The sequence below is a fragment of the Psilocybe cubensis genome, chromosome 3, assembly GCF_017499595.1.
Source record: "Psilocybe cubensis strain MGC-MH-2018 chromosome 3, whole genome shotgun sequence".
Lineage (NCBI taxonomy): Eukaryota > Fungi > Basidiomycota > Agaricomycetes > Agaricales > Agrocybaceae > Psilocybe > Psilocybe cubensis.
In genome coordinates, this window is record NC_063001.1 from 1,989,145 (window position 1) to 2,006,454 (window position 17,310).

The window sequence follows — 17,310 nt, forward strand, 5'->3', positions numbered from 1 at the left end:
GTTCATAACTCAGGGTTGTAAGGAGCGAAGGCAGATTTAAATTCCTGGGCGTCTGCTCTGTCTTGCTCCTCAGACAACATGCATGCCTTCCAATCCATTCGGTCAGGTGTGCCCAGTAAGGATACCAATGCCTGTCTGAAAATACCACATCAAGGTGTAAGCCAAAGGGCAAGAAAAGAAAAGAAAAGAAAAGAATTTGTTGCGAACCTTCCAAATTGGATACTAAAAGGCACTCGATCTTTTATGAGGTGCACCATCTTACGCCCATCAGGTAAGTCAACTTTGAAATAGCTCCCTCTACCATTCGCACAGGATGCAAGGGCAGCGTCGGCGTCGTCTTCGAAATCGATGCCCAACGGACGGCCTTCCTTGATAAATGTTTCTTCGATCTTGTCTTTCAGACGTACCGGTACGGGGACTGCTTGGACATGTGCATGCCCGCCCTTGGCCGATAGACGCCCAACTTCGAAAATGACAGGAACGGTGCCATATTTGGCATACATGGCCGTCAATGCAGCTTTAAACCTGAAATTTGCCTGGTGAGTATAAGCAAAGAAGGGACAAGGCCGCTAAGTCATTCACTTTTCAGTTTCGTCCAGAATTGGTGGGGCGAGATCGGGCGGTATAGTTGAGTATGTTGGGTAATGTGTAATGGGCACAATTAGTACATGTCCGCCACCAGGAACGTCAACGTGGTCCGCCGCGGATTGTGTTGGAATAATCTGGCCTTTCGGTAGCGTGACGTAGCATTCAGAGCCAATGGCGACTATAAGATGTTTGCTAGAAGGGGCGTGAGATAAAGCTAGCCATTATAAGAACCCAAAGAAAGCTCACGCAAGATTGGGGTTGGACAAGCAAAACCAGCATTCATCGGCTAGCGGAAATATACATCATCAATATCAGTATAGAGATCCAATACACAAACATGCATACTAGAAATTTCCTTGGGTGGCCCTCGCTTTCCACCTCGTCGTTCGCCCTGAGGAGGTCGTTGGTTCGCAACCAGGCAATCGTCCAAATAGTGGCCCTCGCTCCCGCATGCACGGCATACGTAGCCTGGTTTTGGCTTTTTACCACCAGTGTCGCCTCTCGCATCCCGAGTCGGACAATCGCGAACAAAGTGACCCACCTGCTCACAGATAAGCAAATGGATTTTACATTCGTAAAGAGAGTGCAAGGGAGTATACTTCATTGCAGATTTTGCATATGTAATCGTCCGGTGGCTTAGTACGTTCTGGGCAGTCATTGATAAAGTGCTAGTAAACAAGTCAGCAAATATGCGCACAAAGCAGGAGGGGTCTTGCCTCCGTAGATTCGCATCGCCTGCACTTGTACCCTGGAGGAGGTTTTCCTGGTTCACCTTGCTGTACTACAAGCATGAAATGAGTAAAACTTAAATACCCCATGGGACCTAGAAATCGAACCAGTACGACTTCGTTTTGCAGGCTGTTGTACATTGTTTCCGAATATAAAATTCTCCCCACTTCCACCATCTTCTAGGGGACGTTTAAACGGACGCGGAGCGGACTCGAGGAAAGGATTTTTCGTGAGATTTGTATGAAGGGCAGCTGGAGTAGTGGCCGCCACGATGGGACTGATGTTGAATGCGTAAAACCACTGAATGAGCCGCAGAGGTTAATCCAAGTAACAAAGCCAAAGAAATGACCAAGCCTTACTCTCTGTTTCTTTCCTTCCACCGGGACCCCACCGAAAGCACCTAGGCTCACAAACCTAGACACCCGCCCTTCTTCGTCTTCCCAAGCGTAGGGTTCTCTCTCCCAAAATCTCGAGGGACCAGCTGCAAAGTGATATCTGGGTTTTATTTTCCGAATAACTTCGTTTAATGGTGGGGCACCGATTGAGCGGAGCTGGGGATCAGGAAGTGGAACAGATGACAAGTTGGAGATGGAGATCGGCCAAACGTTTGTTAGAAGGATATCCACGAGTTGCGAAGAGGATGCAGATGCCTGTATCGAGGCAAGGGAGCTGTAGCTTTTCTGACTGGAATTCGAGCTTTTAACAAGAGTGTTGGATAGCAGCCGGTCAATTGTGTGATATGAGAAAAATGGAGACATAAATCCCTGTACGGTTTACAAGTGAGAAACCCATTGTATAATGCATGCTTCAAGAAACATACGGGCGCAGCTTCGGCAGAGCCAAATATTGCAGGATCATAAGTCCCTCCTAAGCAGGCGATTCGCAGCCCATTTGCAGTCGTAATTATACCCGACTTGCCTGTCCTGACGTGCTCAATAGATACGAAAAACGGGAACGAAGAGAACATACTCATTAGAAAGACATTTTTGCACAACTCTCCTCCTGTCTTGGCAAACTTTTCAACGACTTTTGCTGGTAGAGGTTGATCCCCTTGCATCACGTAGCATTCCAAGGGAGCTGCCATATAACAGCGTAAATATATAATCAAGATCTAGCATAAAAACGTACCCTCAAGACTTCCGCTTAGTAGAAGGGAAATGTCGTCCTCCTCTTTGGTTTCGTCTCCAGCATCTTTCAGAGGGCCAAAGAAATCCCCTGTACAAAGTACAAGATCAAATTTGCCATATTTTGCATCTATGGCCTTGATTTTGGAAAACAAATCACGTATTGAACCTGCCGCTGACCCTACCGTCAATCTACGAAGAGAATATGAGATAGATAATATATCACTTTGATATAAGCTTACATTTTGGTAGCAGCAGTAGTCATTGCTTCAAACAGAAGCGTGCGAGTCTACGTCGCGTTAACTCGTCGCGTTGCGATGTCTTCAATAACGCGCTCGCAACTGACACTGCGTCATCATGTTTTTGTTTGGTAACGACGAGTGTACAAACACTAGTTACAACGGTTTACCTAGGTCACGTGATTGTGGATAACAAATATACTACAGGCCAAGGTCTGGTGTCTTGCACAAGGTTATTTGGTTCGGGCCTGTTTTATTGCTAAAAACACTATGCGTTGCTTAAATATCTTAGCTGAGTATACCGTTGAGTTGTCGATAAATACCATCGGTCTCTGAATGAATGACGTTCCAGGGCCCCCGACCCTATTGTCTGAGTTTCTCCGAGCGACTTTAAGCAAGCGATTGTCATTATTGGCGTCCTGTCATGCAGTTTTCCCGATGCTAAAATCCACCTCTGATCATCGACCGGTCAGCCTTATTCCCAATGCCCATTTGCTGTCAATAACATCCGCATCCTCTTGGTAGCCTTGTCGCTTTTACCAAGAAGTACTAAAATTGCAGATTGGATACACCTGTGTACATGTGCACAGCTGAATCCTTGTTGAGAATGGGGGTTGCCCAAGGCCTCTGCTGACCGCTAAATACACGCGACTTCAAAGTCTGGATCATTTGTTGGGAGACATGCATCGGCAAAGGCGGCATCGTTCCTGCTTGTGAATTCAAGTGACTGTGAACAAACCATATCTAGCACAACGACTGTGGGTCGAGCAGAAAGCGGCAGCAGAACATGGAGATGGAAGAAATCTACGGACAAGTATGCTGCCCACGGCTGCTTGGCAAAACAGAGCAGCCGCCTAAAATGATGCGTATGGTGAGTGGCCTAGGTACCGCCGCGGGTATGGAGGAAATTGTACAGACCATCAGAAATGAGCGGTATCGTTCTGACAAAAGTGAGTGCGACTTGGAAAAGAGAACAGCGATTCTGATGAAAAGCAATATCCGGCAGGGCCATCAGCGGACATAGGCAGATGTCCAAAAAAGGAACAAAGTCTAAGCCAAATTTGGATGGACAATTCCCCGAATAGGACGCCGCTTTCCCTGTCATTGTCCTCAACATGTTTTATTCCTCAATGCTCTCACTCCTCTCTTGTTCTATAAAACACCGTTGACTCGCGACACACTTTCTTTGGCAACTCGCTCTCTTCATCATGCGCTCCTTTGCTTTCCTTGCCCTCTTCGCCATCTCCTCTTCCGTTGCTGCAGTGCCCCTTCAGCCTCTCATTGTTCCCCCGTTTGACCCCAGTAAAATTCTCTGCCAACTTCCTATCCTCAAGAAGTATTTATGTCCGTTGGCAGGCACAGCTGCTCTCAATAGGGCCACTCCACTAGGGACTGCCAGAGGGGTCGCTGATGTCGATGGTGCTTATAGGTTCCCCGTCAGATATGCTTCAGCGCCTAGATGGGGCCCTTCCACCCTCGTCTCTTCTTGGGACCTTCCGTACGGTTGTAACTTCTCATAAGCAAGCAGTTTTTGATTGGCTTTTTTAATCTAGAAACGGCTTCACCACCCCTTCCAGTTTGCCACTTGCTTGCCCCCAAGATGGTGTCGATGAATCAGCGTTCTCCGAAGATTGCTTGTCTATGGTTCTATACGTACCACCATCTTTGACTCTAACCAGCAATGCGCCAATTCTTGTCTGGTTTGTTATATGTTCTTCTTGGTGATATTACAGCTCCGTTTTGTTTAGCGGATTTTTCATGTAGGATTCACGGTGGCTCATTTGTCGTCGGCTCTGCGACCGGTCCCGGTTTGGATGGATCGAAGCTTGCAATTGCCACAGACTCTATCGTCATCGCTGTGCAATACCGTCTGGGTGTTGTATGTACATTTGATTCTGCTTTCTACTTCATCTCACAGTTCTTTTAGTTGGGCTTTATGGCACCCAATGGCGCGACAAACCTTGCGGTCAAAGATGTTATCACTGCTCTTCAGTTTATCAAGAAAATTGCCCCGTCATTTGGAGGGAGCAGTTCAAAGATAACGCTGGCCGGGCAAAGTAGTGGCGCCACAATGATTAGAGCCCTCCTCGCCACCCCTGCAGCATCCTCTCTGTTCAAATCGGCAATCATACAGTCTGACCCTATGGTACTACATTCTTACCATATTTTATGCAAAATGGCTGACAGCCTTTTAGAACTTTGGCTTTTTGAGCTCTCAAACTCAGGCAACCCTTCAAAATTTCTTCAATGAACAAACTGGCTGTGCTTCAACGGATTCCAATTGCCTGAATGCCATGTCTCTGGACGATGTTTTAGACAGCCAGGACGCTCTCCTCAATAATGCTTTCGGTCTGGACCCGTCTACTGGTCGCAATGTTCCTATTAGGCCAGTTCTGGATGGTTCCGTCATCAACACTCCTCTAGACTCTACGAAGCCATTTCCCACGGTCTCTAAACCTGTATTGTTAACTACCGTAACTCAAGAGGCTGCATTTGCTATCTATAGTGCTTTCACAACCCCTCTTCCGGAACAAGCGCTCATTCCCGTTTGCGATGACACCTTTGGCGAGGAACGCACTGACGTCGTTGTCTCCTCTCCTCACTACGCTGTGCCGCCTGGCGTAAATGGCACTTTTGACGCCCGTGTTCAGCTTCAGACAATCGGGACAGATTACCTATGGAAGTGCTCAGGTTGGACCTTCGCCAGGAATTGGGTTCAACACGGTGGCACTGCTTACGTTGGACAATTTGTTGTTGGCGCCTCTTATCCAGGCAACGAAGCTGTCCCATATTGCTTGACACCCGGCGTCGTGTGCCATCAAGACGATATACAGATAGTTGTCAGTTTTATTTTCCATTTCTCATTACCGCTATTCTGTTTCTTACCTCTGTCTTCTTTAGTTTGGCACTGTGCCCAATCCCACCAGTGCGCAGTCTGCTCTCATTACAGAGATCCAGAAGCGATACAAAGCATTCTTGAACAACGGTAACCCCAATGCCGCCGGGGTTGCCACCTGGTCTAAAGCCACTAACTCCGATGTGAAGGCCATGGTTCTAGGAGGGACGGGCCAGGTCGCCGTCGGTGCATGCAGCCCAAACTTCTGGGGTGATGCCGTTCAATACGACTACCAATTTTATAATGCGTAGATATGCAAGGTTTGCCGCCTCTCGACTGTCTTCATTGTAGACCATCTCCCCTTTCTATGCTCTCTGTACAGAGTGACATCTGTTTTACTCGTCAACTATCTTCTTTATTCCTTTCCTTATACACTAATTCTTAATACTCATCCTGTAGCCTTACCCGTCATCTCCTTGCGGAGTTCTGTGTAACTTCCGCCGCTGTATCCATAAGTTCTAGTTACCCGTCGTTTAAAATTTTGTATCCACAATTAATGTTCAATTACAATTGATCATCTCAGAGTAAAGACATCCTTCTCAGATTATATCCAGAATGATTGAAACTACTTCAATTCATTTCACCCATTTGTCGCTCGCAGGTATTCTATCTTTCGCTTCGACGCACATGTGCGATACTCACGAAAAATAATAACAGGTGATTAGATATGGCAAGGTTGTCGTATACAAATCATTCAAAAATCACGAAACATTGAGTGTCAGATTTGGCAAAAGGACACAAGATGATGTTGTCAAAATAGATTACTACTACTACATACTCATTGACATTGTCAGAGAGTTGCACATATGCCAACATATTTTCCCCGAACGGTTTTGACAGGGTCAAATGTTCCCTTTGACAGAATTGATACTGTCGAAGTAAACAGAAAATTGAATAATTGAATATGATTCAGATATTGATAGGATACTGACAAATACTCAGTAAACATTTGAAACTTATGTAGGGCCTGTTGCCTCTAGAGTTTCGCGTCCAAGTGCCCAAATGCCTTAGCTTCGATCTCCGAGAAAATATCAAAATTACGTATCAATGAGATCTCAGTGGCCGACTGAGCAGAGTCAAATGAGCAACATCCCTTATCATATCAAAATTGTGCTAGTCAAAATACACTCACTCCGATGTTAAGCTTTACAAGTGCCCGATGCAGGCGGCCTTTGGAACCACCTCTTGTCTCGTCGCCCTCATATGTTAGAATCGATCTACCGCTGGAATCTTCGCCAAATTTGAGAGGGTTAATAAGCATACGTCCGAACAGGCCTTCGGATAATTCTTTAACTTTCGCTCGCTGTTCAGCGTTGTTAATGGGGCCCTCCAAGATATCCGCCAAAGTCGACAGAATATAGTACTGAGGGGGCATGACACTTATTTTGCCTTCGCGGCATTCATCCAATGCTTGCTTGGGATGTAAGAAACGCGCTTCAATGACTTCCTGGCCACCATCTGGGTCGCAAATATAACTGTCAGGGATTCCGGATACTCCAAATATCGCAACAGTAAAACCAAGGCACTGTAAGGAGTAGGCTTACCATGCTTTGGTATCCTTTCCTGTTTGGCTCCCCGTGAGAAGCCCGATGAGGGCGCCTTTGGCAAAAATGCGACAAAGAATTGGGTATGAAAACGTCTAAGTTGTGGCGATACGTTCACCCATAGTAGTCGGGGAAAGTAACGGACAGAACTTACTTTGGAGGTCCGACTGGGGTTATCCATTGGGTAAACGGCAACAGTGAACCTACATCGGCTTTGAGGCTCTGAGAAGAGAGAAACTGCTGAAATTGCAGTGTCTGCTTGTGTATAGCATGGCGTGCCTCATCTAATAACGAATCACTCGGCAGTTCACCTGAAGCCAACAGTAAACCCGATTCTTCAAATGTTTCGCGTATAGCTGTCATTGCCAGGGAATCATCTTGATTCTTATCCAAATTTCCACCAGGAAACACCTATGACAAGAACATGTTTGTACCATTACAGATTGAAGCGCATGAACCAAATGGACGACAAAAGGGCTTACATGCATCCCTCCAAAGGAACTTGCTTTGGGATTTCTGTGGACCATCAAGACTTCGTTTCGTTCGTTTACTACAACCAAACTGGCTGAGGGACGGGGTATCGCGGCTTGTCTTGAGGGCACCATTCCTGAGGGTTTGCTTACGGTCGATATGGCGGCGTAAACGTAATGACTAGGGTTATAAGTTTGTGAAAGAACGCCCCTAAGCAAAGCCCTAGGAGATACAGTTGTTGGAACGCGGGTGCGGATATGGTGCATTTAATTAAGCCGGTAGCTCTGACATGTTGAAGAATGTGATTATCCCGGAAGCGAGACGACCCTTCAAGTGAATTGATTTAGAAATGACCAATCAATCACAATCAGCCGAAGTCATTAAGACTTGACAATTTCGTTGAGAGGCAGCACCCATGGAAATAAGTTATTAGAAGAAAAAGAGTAAAAGATGATGAATCGCTGATCGTGCCAAGATAAGTTGTAACTCTTCTACCACTTGGAGTTGCGAATTATGTGTAATCCAGCAATAAGTACCCACCAATTTACTGGCAGCCCCTCTTTTTTCTGTTACTTTTTTTTCGAAGCGGGCATGGGTTCATGACGGTAAGTATGCTAGGTACTTCCCCCAGCCTCAACCGATTTCCTCTGGCCCTTAGTTAGCAGATCGAAAAACCGCATTCTATTTTTGAGCCTCAGCCAGTCACTTATAACCGCCTGGATATCAAGATGAATTATTTGGTAGGAAAATCAGGTTCGGGGGATCTCAGCATCCAGTTGTGGAAGCTTTGAAGTTTACATTTATACACCCTCATGTAACCTGGGCGCATATCCTTAACCTTTATTGCAGGAGCCGGGGTATACACATAATATATATACTTGATTGATGAACATTTCTGCTTCCATAGGCACGTATTTCGAAAATTCGGACGAAATCGTGCCCGCTTCATCGTGGAACAAAGTCAGTTACGGATACAACCGTCATGAGGGACCTGGTAGTCGTTTTACGACATTTTTCCAATTCTACGTTTCAAAACAACACTGAGTATCCATGTTCAAATAAATGGAAGGAAGAATTTGACAGACCTTGTGCGAAAGAGTGGTGAAGTCGTCGATATTCGCTATGTAGACCATATACCGAGCCAATTTGTAGAGTTCCCTGTCTTCCCAAGCTTGTGGAGTGTGGGCATTTTTGAAAGCAGATATCTTGAGGCCCTCCTTTGGGTTCAATGCAAAGTTGCGACTCTGATTCAAATAAGAGATATTCATCTAACATGGAGCTGTCGTTAACTCACCAGGTCATCAACATGAATGGTGTTTGTAGCGTTGCTATCAATATTATCATGACAGTGATGATAATTGAAGTGTTTCTGGCTACTCACAATTGAGGGAAATGACTCCAAATGATTTGCAATGCCTTGACTGAGTGCGTCCATGGTTTACTATCTCTCTCAGTAAATACTGTGAACATGGATGTCTTGTCGAGAACTTCAAGGCAGGTAGATGAGATCAGTCTTAAGGTAAAAAAACCTGGCGTTCGTACCAAATGATATCTGTAAAGAAAGAGCTAGTTAAACAAGAAGTCGCTGCAGAGACATTACAGCAATACCTGATAGTTTCTCTGAGCACCGATCATGCCTAACTCTACTAATTTAGTTTCTAGCCATATCCAACTTGTTTGTGACCTATGACAGATAGTATGCGAAGGGTTTTGATATTCTGATGATCTTGAAGTACCATATGCATACTAGTTCGTTAACATCAGGCTTCTTGAAAAAAAAAACCACTTTCCGAGTCACTTACTATCATAATAAGGGTAGATAGCTTCCAAAAATTCGTGTAGACCAGGTCTTGCACATTCTGCGGGCGGAAGGCTACCTGAAGTCAGTGGCTTTGTATCCAGAATTGCTGCATAACCAATCTATTAGGTATTGCTGCTTGCTTTTGCTGAAGGTAGTATGACTTACTGTAATCGATATCAAGGACCAAGAGTTTTTTACCCTGACGAAGAGGATGAATAATGTTTATGTTCAAATTTCTGATAGCTTCTTGAACTTTGCGAATATTCCTTGTATCGTGTTGGTATCGATTACTTGCCACCATGTTTTCAGTGAAATCGACATCAAGGTCATTGACTACATCGGGTAGCGATTCAAGCTCTTAAATCGTAATATTAGCGGCTTAATAAAAATGAGAGGAAACAACCGACGGGATGGATCTTTAATTTCATCTCCCTCGGGAGTTCCGATGAGCGTAAATTTCTTTGTTGGTAAGATAGTTAGCTCTGAGCTGACGCCAGATAAATGCATTCACCATTAACTGGATGTTTATCGAAAAGTAAAAAAGACCAGGGTAGGTTTACTCACATCCTGACTTCATCTGGAGGTAGCTTTCCTTTGACAAGACCAAGGATCTTTTGGCGCTCGTTTGGGACCTTTGTAAGAGAGTATATGGCTGCCTTGAGGTCGTACAGTCTTTTGCGGTTTTGAGTAACAAAGTCTGCGCGTTGTATTATTGCAATATACCTGTCTGAGTCTGCAATTTCTACTTTATAAGACTTGGATATCCATGTAAACTGCAACTTTGTCCAATGCTCTTCAGCTAATTCGTGCGATATCTGCGAAAAATACATTTTAGAAATGCAGACAATGAAGTTGATGGCACATACCTCTGGTGATTTAATCGTGCCATTCTCGCCCAGCTCCATGTTTGTCGTAGATACAAGGTCAAAAGGTATAGTTGCCAGTAGAATGATGGTTTCAGTCAGATTCGTGTGGCTTAGAGAAGACTCCTGAATATCTGCGCTTGCAATAAAGAAATAGTCATTTATACCTCTAGATAGGGACAACAAATACTTTAAAGGTAAGTAATCGGGTTCAAAGAATGGCCAACCAGAATATGTTGAATCGATAAAGAGTTCAAGTTGAACTGTTTCGAGTAGACTAGTAAGTATGTAACATTGAAATGTCACTGCATCTGGTGTTATTAATATTACGTCAGCAATGTTGCTGCTTCAACCAAGCGTAAACCGGTTCAAGTACTTCCTCTCCATTTTGAAGGAATTTCCCAATCTCTGACGAGATGGTATTTCAATAATTTTTTTTTGAAATGACCTCATGATGCGTGAAAGCGTCAGAAGATTGGAGCCACCGCCTTTGGATAATCTTTGGAGAAGTTCATGGCTTCTGGTGAGTTGCTTTCATTCGCCTTTTTGTGGGCACCTATTTTCTGTTAGTTAACCAATTTTCAGTCGTTGGGTTTGACCCCGTTTGGGAACAGATACGCAATCAACATATAAACTTATTTTATGATTCTCAAAAACGTCTCCGCACACTTTTCGAACCTGGACAAATTGCTCTATGCAACGGGAGCATCGAAGCAGCTTTTTGGAATTTTCTGGTTAAAATGGGAGTTAATCTTGAAGCATCTGAAATGCCTAAATTCGCGACGGAGATGCCAAAGCGCTGGTGTATCGTTAACAGACATATAACAGGGAAAACTTACGAAGTTTTTCTTTTGACAACTTTCGGTGGCGCTAGAAGTTTTGAAGAGCTAGGCATTATGGCCCGCATGTTTGGAATGCCCATGGGAGGCACCCAATGGTTTAACGATATCCCTGGTCTAACCACTATTCCACCCATTTTTGGCTCAGAAAAGACAAGCTTCGTTTTTGCAATTCCAGTTGTCCATGTCATTGGTCCCTCCAGTATTCCTCGTACGACCAGAGTTCCCCCATCTGAATTGGATCGACTGCGCAAATTCTCTTTTGCAAAATCAAAGGTAAATCAATTTTCTAATGCCCCGTCGTCAGATTCTTATTAATCAATTACCATTAGGTTTTGGTCGAGAGGCAGGAGGAGATTCGAAAGATGGTACGAAATTGGCGAGACCAGAAAAACTATACCAGAAGATATTCCCCAGAACAAGATCAATTCAAACCCGTGCCTAGATCTCTGCCCATGTCTTTGGAAGACCCAGAAGAAATGCAAGAATTCACCGCCGATTCCACCGCCATTTCTTCTTCACGCTTCAAACCCTCAAATATCACTATCCCTCCTCGTCATGACATCAGTTGGATCTTGCGACATATGGCCAAAGATAGCAACGCTTCAAAATATTTGATTCAACAAAGGCCTGTTAAACCGCAGCCCATGTCCCTACCAAAGCCGTATTATGCGCCACTACCAATATCAATACCGAGAATAATGCGGTTCATTCGTTAAAATCCTCCACGACAGTAATGGGTACACCCGCGTTACAAGGAGTTGACGGGTGTAACGTCCGTCAACCTTCCAACTTTGCCACGCTATCCGCCACTAACTGAAAAGTGGCCAAGTTTGAAAACCCTAAAAATGTGGGCTAGCCTCTACCAACCTCAACCTGAAGATATCAGAAAACTTACTTAAAGAATTGCCACCGTCTTCTGATTTTAGTTCGGGGAATTTCGCGGGGCTTAGAATTTGGGCAGAAGAATCATAGGACCATGAATGTTTCTGCGCCGCTACTGGGAAATTAACAAGTATCCCGCCATGGACAAGAGCAACTTACTTTCGATTACTTGCTCCGCCGACAAAGCTAGGTAGGAACATGCCAATGACAGAGGTAAGGATGTATACGCCTTGGTTAACAAAGCAAATGTTCTTCGTCGAAAATTATCTAGTAGCAATGTTTTAGTTGGAAAACTTAGAGAATGTCATTCATATTTACCTATGAAGACAGAGAGCAATTGGGAGATAACCGCAGACAACTCTTTGTCCACGAAATCGTGGTTTGCTACAAGTGCATTCAACGTATTCACTTGATCGTAAACATTAGAGTGTTGCCTGTTCATTGTTGCTGTTACCAAAGCAGAAAAAGCTTTCGTGACGGGAAGAAAAGCAAGATTCTCTGGTAATCTAAGCAGAGCGTATAGTGCAGCAGGTCTGCAACATCCATCACTAGCTGAGATGGTGACTGAAATTGAGAAAAATCTTATTGACTCACAGATCATCAAGAATAAGATGACTTAGGACCAAAGGACTAATAACCGACAACCTTGATTGATGGCGGTCGTTTGCAGACTAACATTGAGACCCATTATTAGCAACGATGCACCCAACAACATGAAAAGGCCGGCGTACATTGGTATCCGTTCGCTCTGCTATATTGATCAATTCTGTATAATCATTCCGTGAAATTGCTTCAGAGATTAGAGGAATTGCATTTCGGTAGGATTCAGGAATGGTGTGTGATGTAATCAATGCGGATGGTGGGGGAGCACTGGAAGAATCTGTGTCCAGTAAGACCGTAGGCATTACTCGAGCTTCGTCGTGTAATTCTGTTGGGGTGATTGCGGGAGGCGTAGGGGGACCGTTTACCATAGTTGAATTTATGACAGAGAGCAGTTACCAGGCTCACTTGACGATAGAAGGAAAGCACTCAGAAGTTCATTCAATGATAATGAATGGCCAAGAATCGAATTTGAAAGGCGCTAAAGAACACTGCACTGATCACGTTACTACACTCTTGAGTCTTTCCCCTGTTCAGGTTATCATCTTCATCCAATCCTGTCTCCAAGTACAATGGATATCGAAGAAGATATCGAGTCAGTCTTATATATTGGAAGAGAGATATCTGGTACGTTTCTCCCAATCCTGATTTCAAATAATTTCTTGATATTGTTGCGTCAGTGTACAAGATCCCACCGCTAAATGCTAACGAAGGCTATCGCGCTAACGATTGGGGTGACTTGGCCAAGCCGCTGTGGAAAGGAAGGCTTCGTATCCTTGAAAACTCCAAAGGCGCTGCACTAAACTTAGAAGATTCGCAAACAGGTGTGTCCTGGCAACAGATATACCGTTATTGTTCTTTACACCATTGGTTTAGGAGAATGTAGGGCTTCCGCTGGCTTCCTTGTTCCTTCTTGACATTCTCCTAGTATTTGCCAGAGCAGAATACGATCCGATACGACCTTCTGTGGAGGCTGTACTAGACTCTTCTCGTTACTTTGTCGTTCGTGTGGAAGATGCTGGCAAGAAAGCATACATTGGCATCGGTTTCGCCGAACGTAGCGATAGTTTTGATTTCAGTGGGTTTCTTCACTATGACGTATCGCTTATCAACTCATATTTTGATGCTTAAGACGTGGCTCTTCAAGATTATTCGAAGTATGTCTTTGGTATTATATCAATTTTATCTAATCTCATGCACTTCTGTTTAGACGCAAGAAAGCGGCATTGAATCCGCCATCTGAAACTAGCCTTGGATCATCACCCCATATCCCTGCAGGTCCCAAGAAGGACTACAGTCTGAAGGAGGGTCAAACGTTCTCTATTTCTATCCCAGGTCGACCAAAGCCTAACTCATCAAGTAACCTGCTCGGAAATTCTGCTTCGTCTTCTACATCATCTAGCGGCACTTCTATTCCACTTCTTCCACCCCCTCCCAGTGCAAATAAGAAGCGTAATGTTTGATTTGGGTTATTCTTTCGTGTTCTAAACTCTAAATTTCCTTTGAAACTCAGGTTCTCCTTGAGAAAATGAAATCCAGAGGAATTCAACATTTACTAGACTTTTGTATTGTGATCTAAACAATTTTGTCGATTCAACATCATTACAGGAAGCTTGACACCATCTCATATCCATTCTTCGGTCAAGTCCCGGAAAATATACGAAATTATGGATATTCCAATAGTATACGCTGTCACTCTTTAGGGATCAGGCAGCTCTGACGGCCAACTTTGCCGGGCGGATGTCTGTCTATAGATTATGAGTGAACACAGGTTGGATAGTCCCGAACAGACTCATGCAGACGTCTCATTCGGTAACAGCTCGTATACGTATACTTGTGGGATCCGATGCATGGGGCATGCATCAACCTTGTTTCGCTTCAAATCCCGTTATCAACGAATTGACACCGACCCGAAGCCCCTTTCACTGTAGCTTATTATTTATCACGGTGTTGCGACATGTTGCGAAAGGTTGCGAGTCGCCTCCACATGAGAATTTGACATGATATATGCGGATCAACGCTCCTAAAGAAGTTCAGTTAAATGGAGCTCAGACGCTGGCCAATAAACTGTATACACAACCGTTGTCTCGGGATCATCTTTTTTTCTTTCGTCAGATGAAGTACCTTGCAATGTCTCGTCATCGACTACGCCAACCCCCGGATTCAAGGCAAGAGATACTCGTTCTGAAGGGCAGCTGGTACCCATGTATGTTGTCACCCGCTAGCAACGTTGGCAGGTGACTCAGGGTGACTTAGCAGCGGTGAGAAGAGACAAAAGGTGCCGTTGAACATGATCACGAGCTTTCGTGCAAGTTGACTACATATGTACACCTGGACAGGAACTTCAAAACTCCACCTCTCTGAATACTTATTCGGACGTAATGTTGAGAGTCTACTTACCACGCGATTTTACCGGGACTACTCCAATATTGGAACCATACTGTTCTGTGTTTACTGAACAGTCGTATGGTCAGCACTCCTTATCTCAGGTTACACATCTTATTCCTACGTGTCCGACGTTGTCCCGTTCGCTACTAAAAACGCGCAATAATGCTGGAACTCCTATTACTCTGGTTCCCGTGGTTTCGACCTTCATCGGATGAACCTCGTCTTGTGATTCATGAACTTCAGTGCTCCCTACCACTTCCTTGTGGACTCCGACTTCCTTCCGTAAAGTCTCTGTCGGCTCAATACCGGAATGAAACCTTTTATGCGACACGACGACACAGTATAAAGATGCAGCCTAATTCAATAAACAAAACCTCAGAACTCAACGGTCCCCCCAAAAGGTTTCCACCACAAGATGTTCAAGTTTGCCGCTCTATTGGCTTTGGCCTCTTTAATCCCTGCCTTTGTCCAGGCAGCAAGCCCCGTCTACGGCCAATGTGGTGGTCAAGGCTGGAGTATGTAATTAAACTCATCTGTGCATTCATTTCATTCAAGTATTTCCCGTTAGGTGGTGACACAACTTGCGCTTCTGGCTCGACTTGCGTTTACTCTAACCCATACTACTCGCAATGCTTGTAAGGATCTTATGGCAGAAGTGCAAAGATTTACACTTGATATTTAACTGGCGATCTCCCTTAGGCCCGGTGCAGCGAGCTCTTCGTCTACTCCATCCAGCACCTCAAAACCAACAACAACCACCGTCAAGCCAACATCGACTAGCAGTGGAGGAGCTACATCTCCCACTACCACCCCGGATGCCGGAAACCCTTTCGTTGGATACGACGTAAGTTGCATTGGCTTCATCCGAGGACCGCCGTTTCAATAAGTATACGCTATAGATCTACCTGTCGCCATACTACGCTGCTGAAGTCCAAGCAGCAGCAGCCCTCATCACCGACTCCACCCAGAAGGCAAAGGCTTTGTCCGTTGCCAACATTCCAACCTTCACCTGGTTTGATGTGGTCGCGAAGGTTCCTCAGTTGGGCACATATCTAGCTGATGCCAGTGCCAAAGCCAAAGCTGCTGGAACCAAGGCTTTGGTTCAAATTGTCGTTTACGATCTTCCAGATCGTGACTGTGCTGCCCTTGCATCCAACGGAGAATTCTCAATCGCCAACAATGGTCTTGCCAACTACGAGAACTACATTGACCAACTTGTTGCCCAGATCAAGCGTATGTCCCAGCTCAAATAATTCTGATCATGCACTGATGTTTATAAAACAGAATACCCTGATGTCCGTGTTGTCGCTGTTATCGAACCCGACTCGTTGGCCAATTTGGTCACCAACCTCAACGTGGCCAAGTGTGCTAATGCCCAAAGTGCCTACAAAGCTGGTGTTACTTATGCTATGCAGCAACTCAACACCGTGGGCGTCTACATGTATCTTGATGCTGGTCACGCTGGATGGCTCGGATGGCCTGCCAACTTGACACCTGCCGCTCAATTGTTCGGTGATCTCTACAAGTCTGCCGGCTCTCCTAAATTCGTTCGTGGATTGGCTACTAACGTTGCCAACTACAACGCTCTCTGTAAGGCCCTTTTCATGTATATAATGTCAACAAGAAATTCTAATGATTATCGTAGCCGCTGCTTCCCCAGACCCGATTACCCAAGGAAACAACAACTACGATGAGCTCCATTACATCAATGTAGGCAACATTTCCTTTAATGAAATGAGACTTAGCTAACTATGTCAACTAGGCTCTCGCCCCCATGCTTAGTTCCGAAGGCTTCCCTGCCCACTTCATCGTTGACCAGGGACGCTCCGGTGTTCAGAACATCCGCTCTCAATGGGGTGACTGGTGCAATGTTAAGGGTGCCGGTTTCGGAACCCGTCCTACGACCAACACAGGATCCAGTCTCATTGATTCTATCGTCTGGGTCAAGCCTGGAGGTGAATGCGACGGAACCTCGAATACCTCATCTCCCAGATACGATGCTCACTGCGGTCTATCGTAAGTCGCAAGCTGTCTTTTCTTCGCACAACTCTAACCATGCATACTCCAAAGTGATGCTGCCCAGCCAGCGCCTGAAGCAGGTACCTGGTTCCAGGTGTGTTCATTTTCAAGTAGTCTCATCGCAACACTGATCGTCGTTTATGAATCAGGACTACTTCGCAACCTTGGTCAAAAACGCCAACCCAGCTCTCTAATTGCAGACTTATATATACGATCAAAATTGTTGCATCCCTTCTGTTGGATTTTGTTGGGAAGTAATTGACCTATGAGGTAATGGAATATGGTCGACATTTGCATGTAAAACAGATACAAAATATAACAAAT

The 17,310-nt window shown here is 45.0% G+C and overlaps 8 protein-coding genes across 8 annotated transcripts; 4 read left to right on the plus strand and 4 right to left on the minus strand.

Moving 5' to 3' along the window:
* Window positions 1-2: 2 nt before the first annotated feature.
* On the minus strand, window positions 3-2,706 carry JR316_0003428 (Zinc finger CCCH domain-containing protein 59; the record flags this gene model as incomplete). The annotated part of the gene is made up of 11 exons (XM_047889201.1): window positions 3-135; window positions 208-525; window positions 583-780; window positions 835-874; window positions 934-1,369; window positions 1,402-1,617; window positions 1,677-2,081; window positions 2,138-2,235; window positions 2,287-2,394; window positions 2,446-2,633; window positions 2,684-2,706. 11 exons carry the CDS (start codon window positions 2,704-2,706, stop codon window positions 3-5), a joined length of 2,163 nt encoding a protein of 720 aa, XP_047751575.1.
* Window positions 2,707-3,888: 1,182 nt separating this feature from the next.
* Window positions 3,889-5,827, plus strand: JR316_0003429 (cAMP-regulated D2 protein; the record flags this gene model as incomplete). The annotated part of the gene is made up of 6 exons (XM_047889202.1): window positions 3,889-4,178; window positions 4,234-4,380; window positions 4,445-4,559; window positions 4,608-4,826; window positions 4,876-5,520; window positions 5,582-5,827. 6 exons carry the CDS (start codon window positions 3,889-3,891, stop codon window positions 5,825-5,827), a joined length of 1,662 nt encoding a protein of 553 aa, XP_047751576.1.
* A 725-nt stretch (window positions 5,828-6,552) lies between these two features.
* Window positions 6,553-7,725, minus strand: JR316_0003430 (Putative nudix hydrolase 7; the record flags this gene model as incomplete). The annotated part of the gene is made up of 5 exons (XM_047889203.1): window positions 6,553-6,642; window positions 6,709-7,034; window positions 7,121-7,215; window positions 7,275-7,531; window positions 7,603-7,725. 5 exons carry the CDS (start codon window positions 7,723-7,725, stop codon window positions 6,553-6,555), a joined length of 891 nt encoding a protein of 296 aa, XP_047751577.1.
* Window positions 7,726-8,571: 846 nt separating this feature from the next.
* Window positions 8,572-10,297, minus strand: JR316_0003431 (Ubiquitin-like domain-containing CTD phosphatase 1; the record flags this gene model as incomplete). The annotated part of the gene is made up of 10 exons (XM_047889204.1): window positions 8,572-8,613; window positions 8,677-8,835; window positions 8,886-8,919; window positions 8,973-9,078; window positions 9,394-9,498; window positions 9,558-9,749; window positions 9,800-9,879; window positions 9,957-10,064; window positions 10,116-10,207; window positions 10,259-10,297. 10 exons carry the CDS (start codon window positions 10,295-10,297, stop codon window positions 8,572-8,574), a joined length of 957 nt encoding a protein of 318 aa, XP_047751578.1.
* A 698-nt stretch (window positions 10,298-10,995) lies between these two features.
* Window positions 10,996-11,813, plus strand: JR316_0003432 (uncharacterized protein; the record flags this gene model as incomplete). Its single annotated transcript, XM_047889205.1, has 2 exons — window positions 10,996-11,370; window positions 11,427-11,813. 2 exons carry the CDS (start codon window positions 10,996-10,998, stop codon window positions 11,811-11,813), a joined length of 762 nt encoding a protein of 253 aa, XP_047751579.1.
* Window positions 11,814-11,874: 61 nt separating this feature from the next.
* On the minus strand, window positions 11,875-12,950 carry JR316_0003433 (COP9 signalosome complex subunit 8; the record flags this gene model as incomplete). The annotated part of the gene is made up of 6 exons (XM_047889206.1): window positions 11,875-11,936; window positions 11,993-12,094; window positions 12,139-12,246; window positions 12,298-12,512; window positions 12,574-12,650; window positions 12,711-12,950. The coding sequence occupies 6 exons, from the start codon at window positions 12,948-12,950 to the stop codon at window positions 11,875-11,877; spliced, it is 804 nt and encodes a 267-aa protein (XP_047751580.1).
* Window positions 12,951-13,151: 201 nt separating this feature from the next.
* On the plus strand, window positions 13,152-14,042 carry JR316_0003434 (Adaptin ear-binding coat-associated protein 2; the record flags this gene model as incomplete). The annotated part of the gene is made up of 5 exons (XM_047889207.1): window positions 13,152-13,206; window positions 13,260-13,403; window positions 13,508-13,657; window positions 13,712-13,736; window positions 13,790-14,042. The coding sequence occupies 5 exons, from the start codon at window positions 13,152-13,154 to the stop codon at window positions 14,040-14,042; spliced, it is 627 nt and encodes a 208-aa protein (XP_047751581.1).
* Window positions 14,043-15,382: 1,340 nt separating this feature from the next.
* Window positions 15,383-17,180, plus strand: JR316_0003435 (Beta-glucosidase cel3A; the record flags this gene model as incomplete). The annotated part of the gene is made up of 9 exons (XM_047889208.1): window positions 15,383-15,482; window positions 15,536-15,602; window positions 15,667-15,811; window positions 15,867-16,200; window positions 16,252-16,557; window positions 16,613-16,677; window positions 16,730-16,983; window positions 17,038-17,080; window positions 17,136-17,180. The coding sequence occupies 9 exons, from the start codon at window positions 15,383-15,385 to the stop codon at window positions 17,178-17,180; spliced, it is 1,359 nt and encodes a 452-aa protein (XP_047751582.1).
* Between the last annotated feature and the right edge of the window lie 130 nt (window positions 17,181-17,310).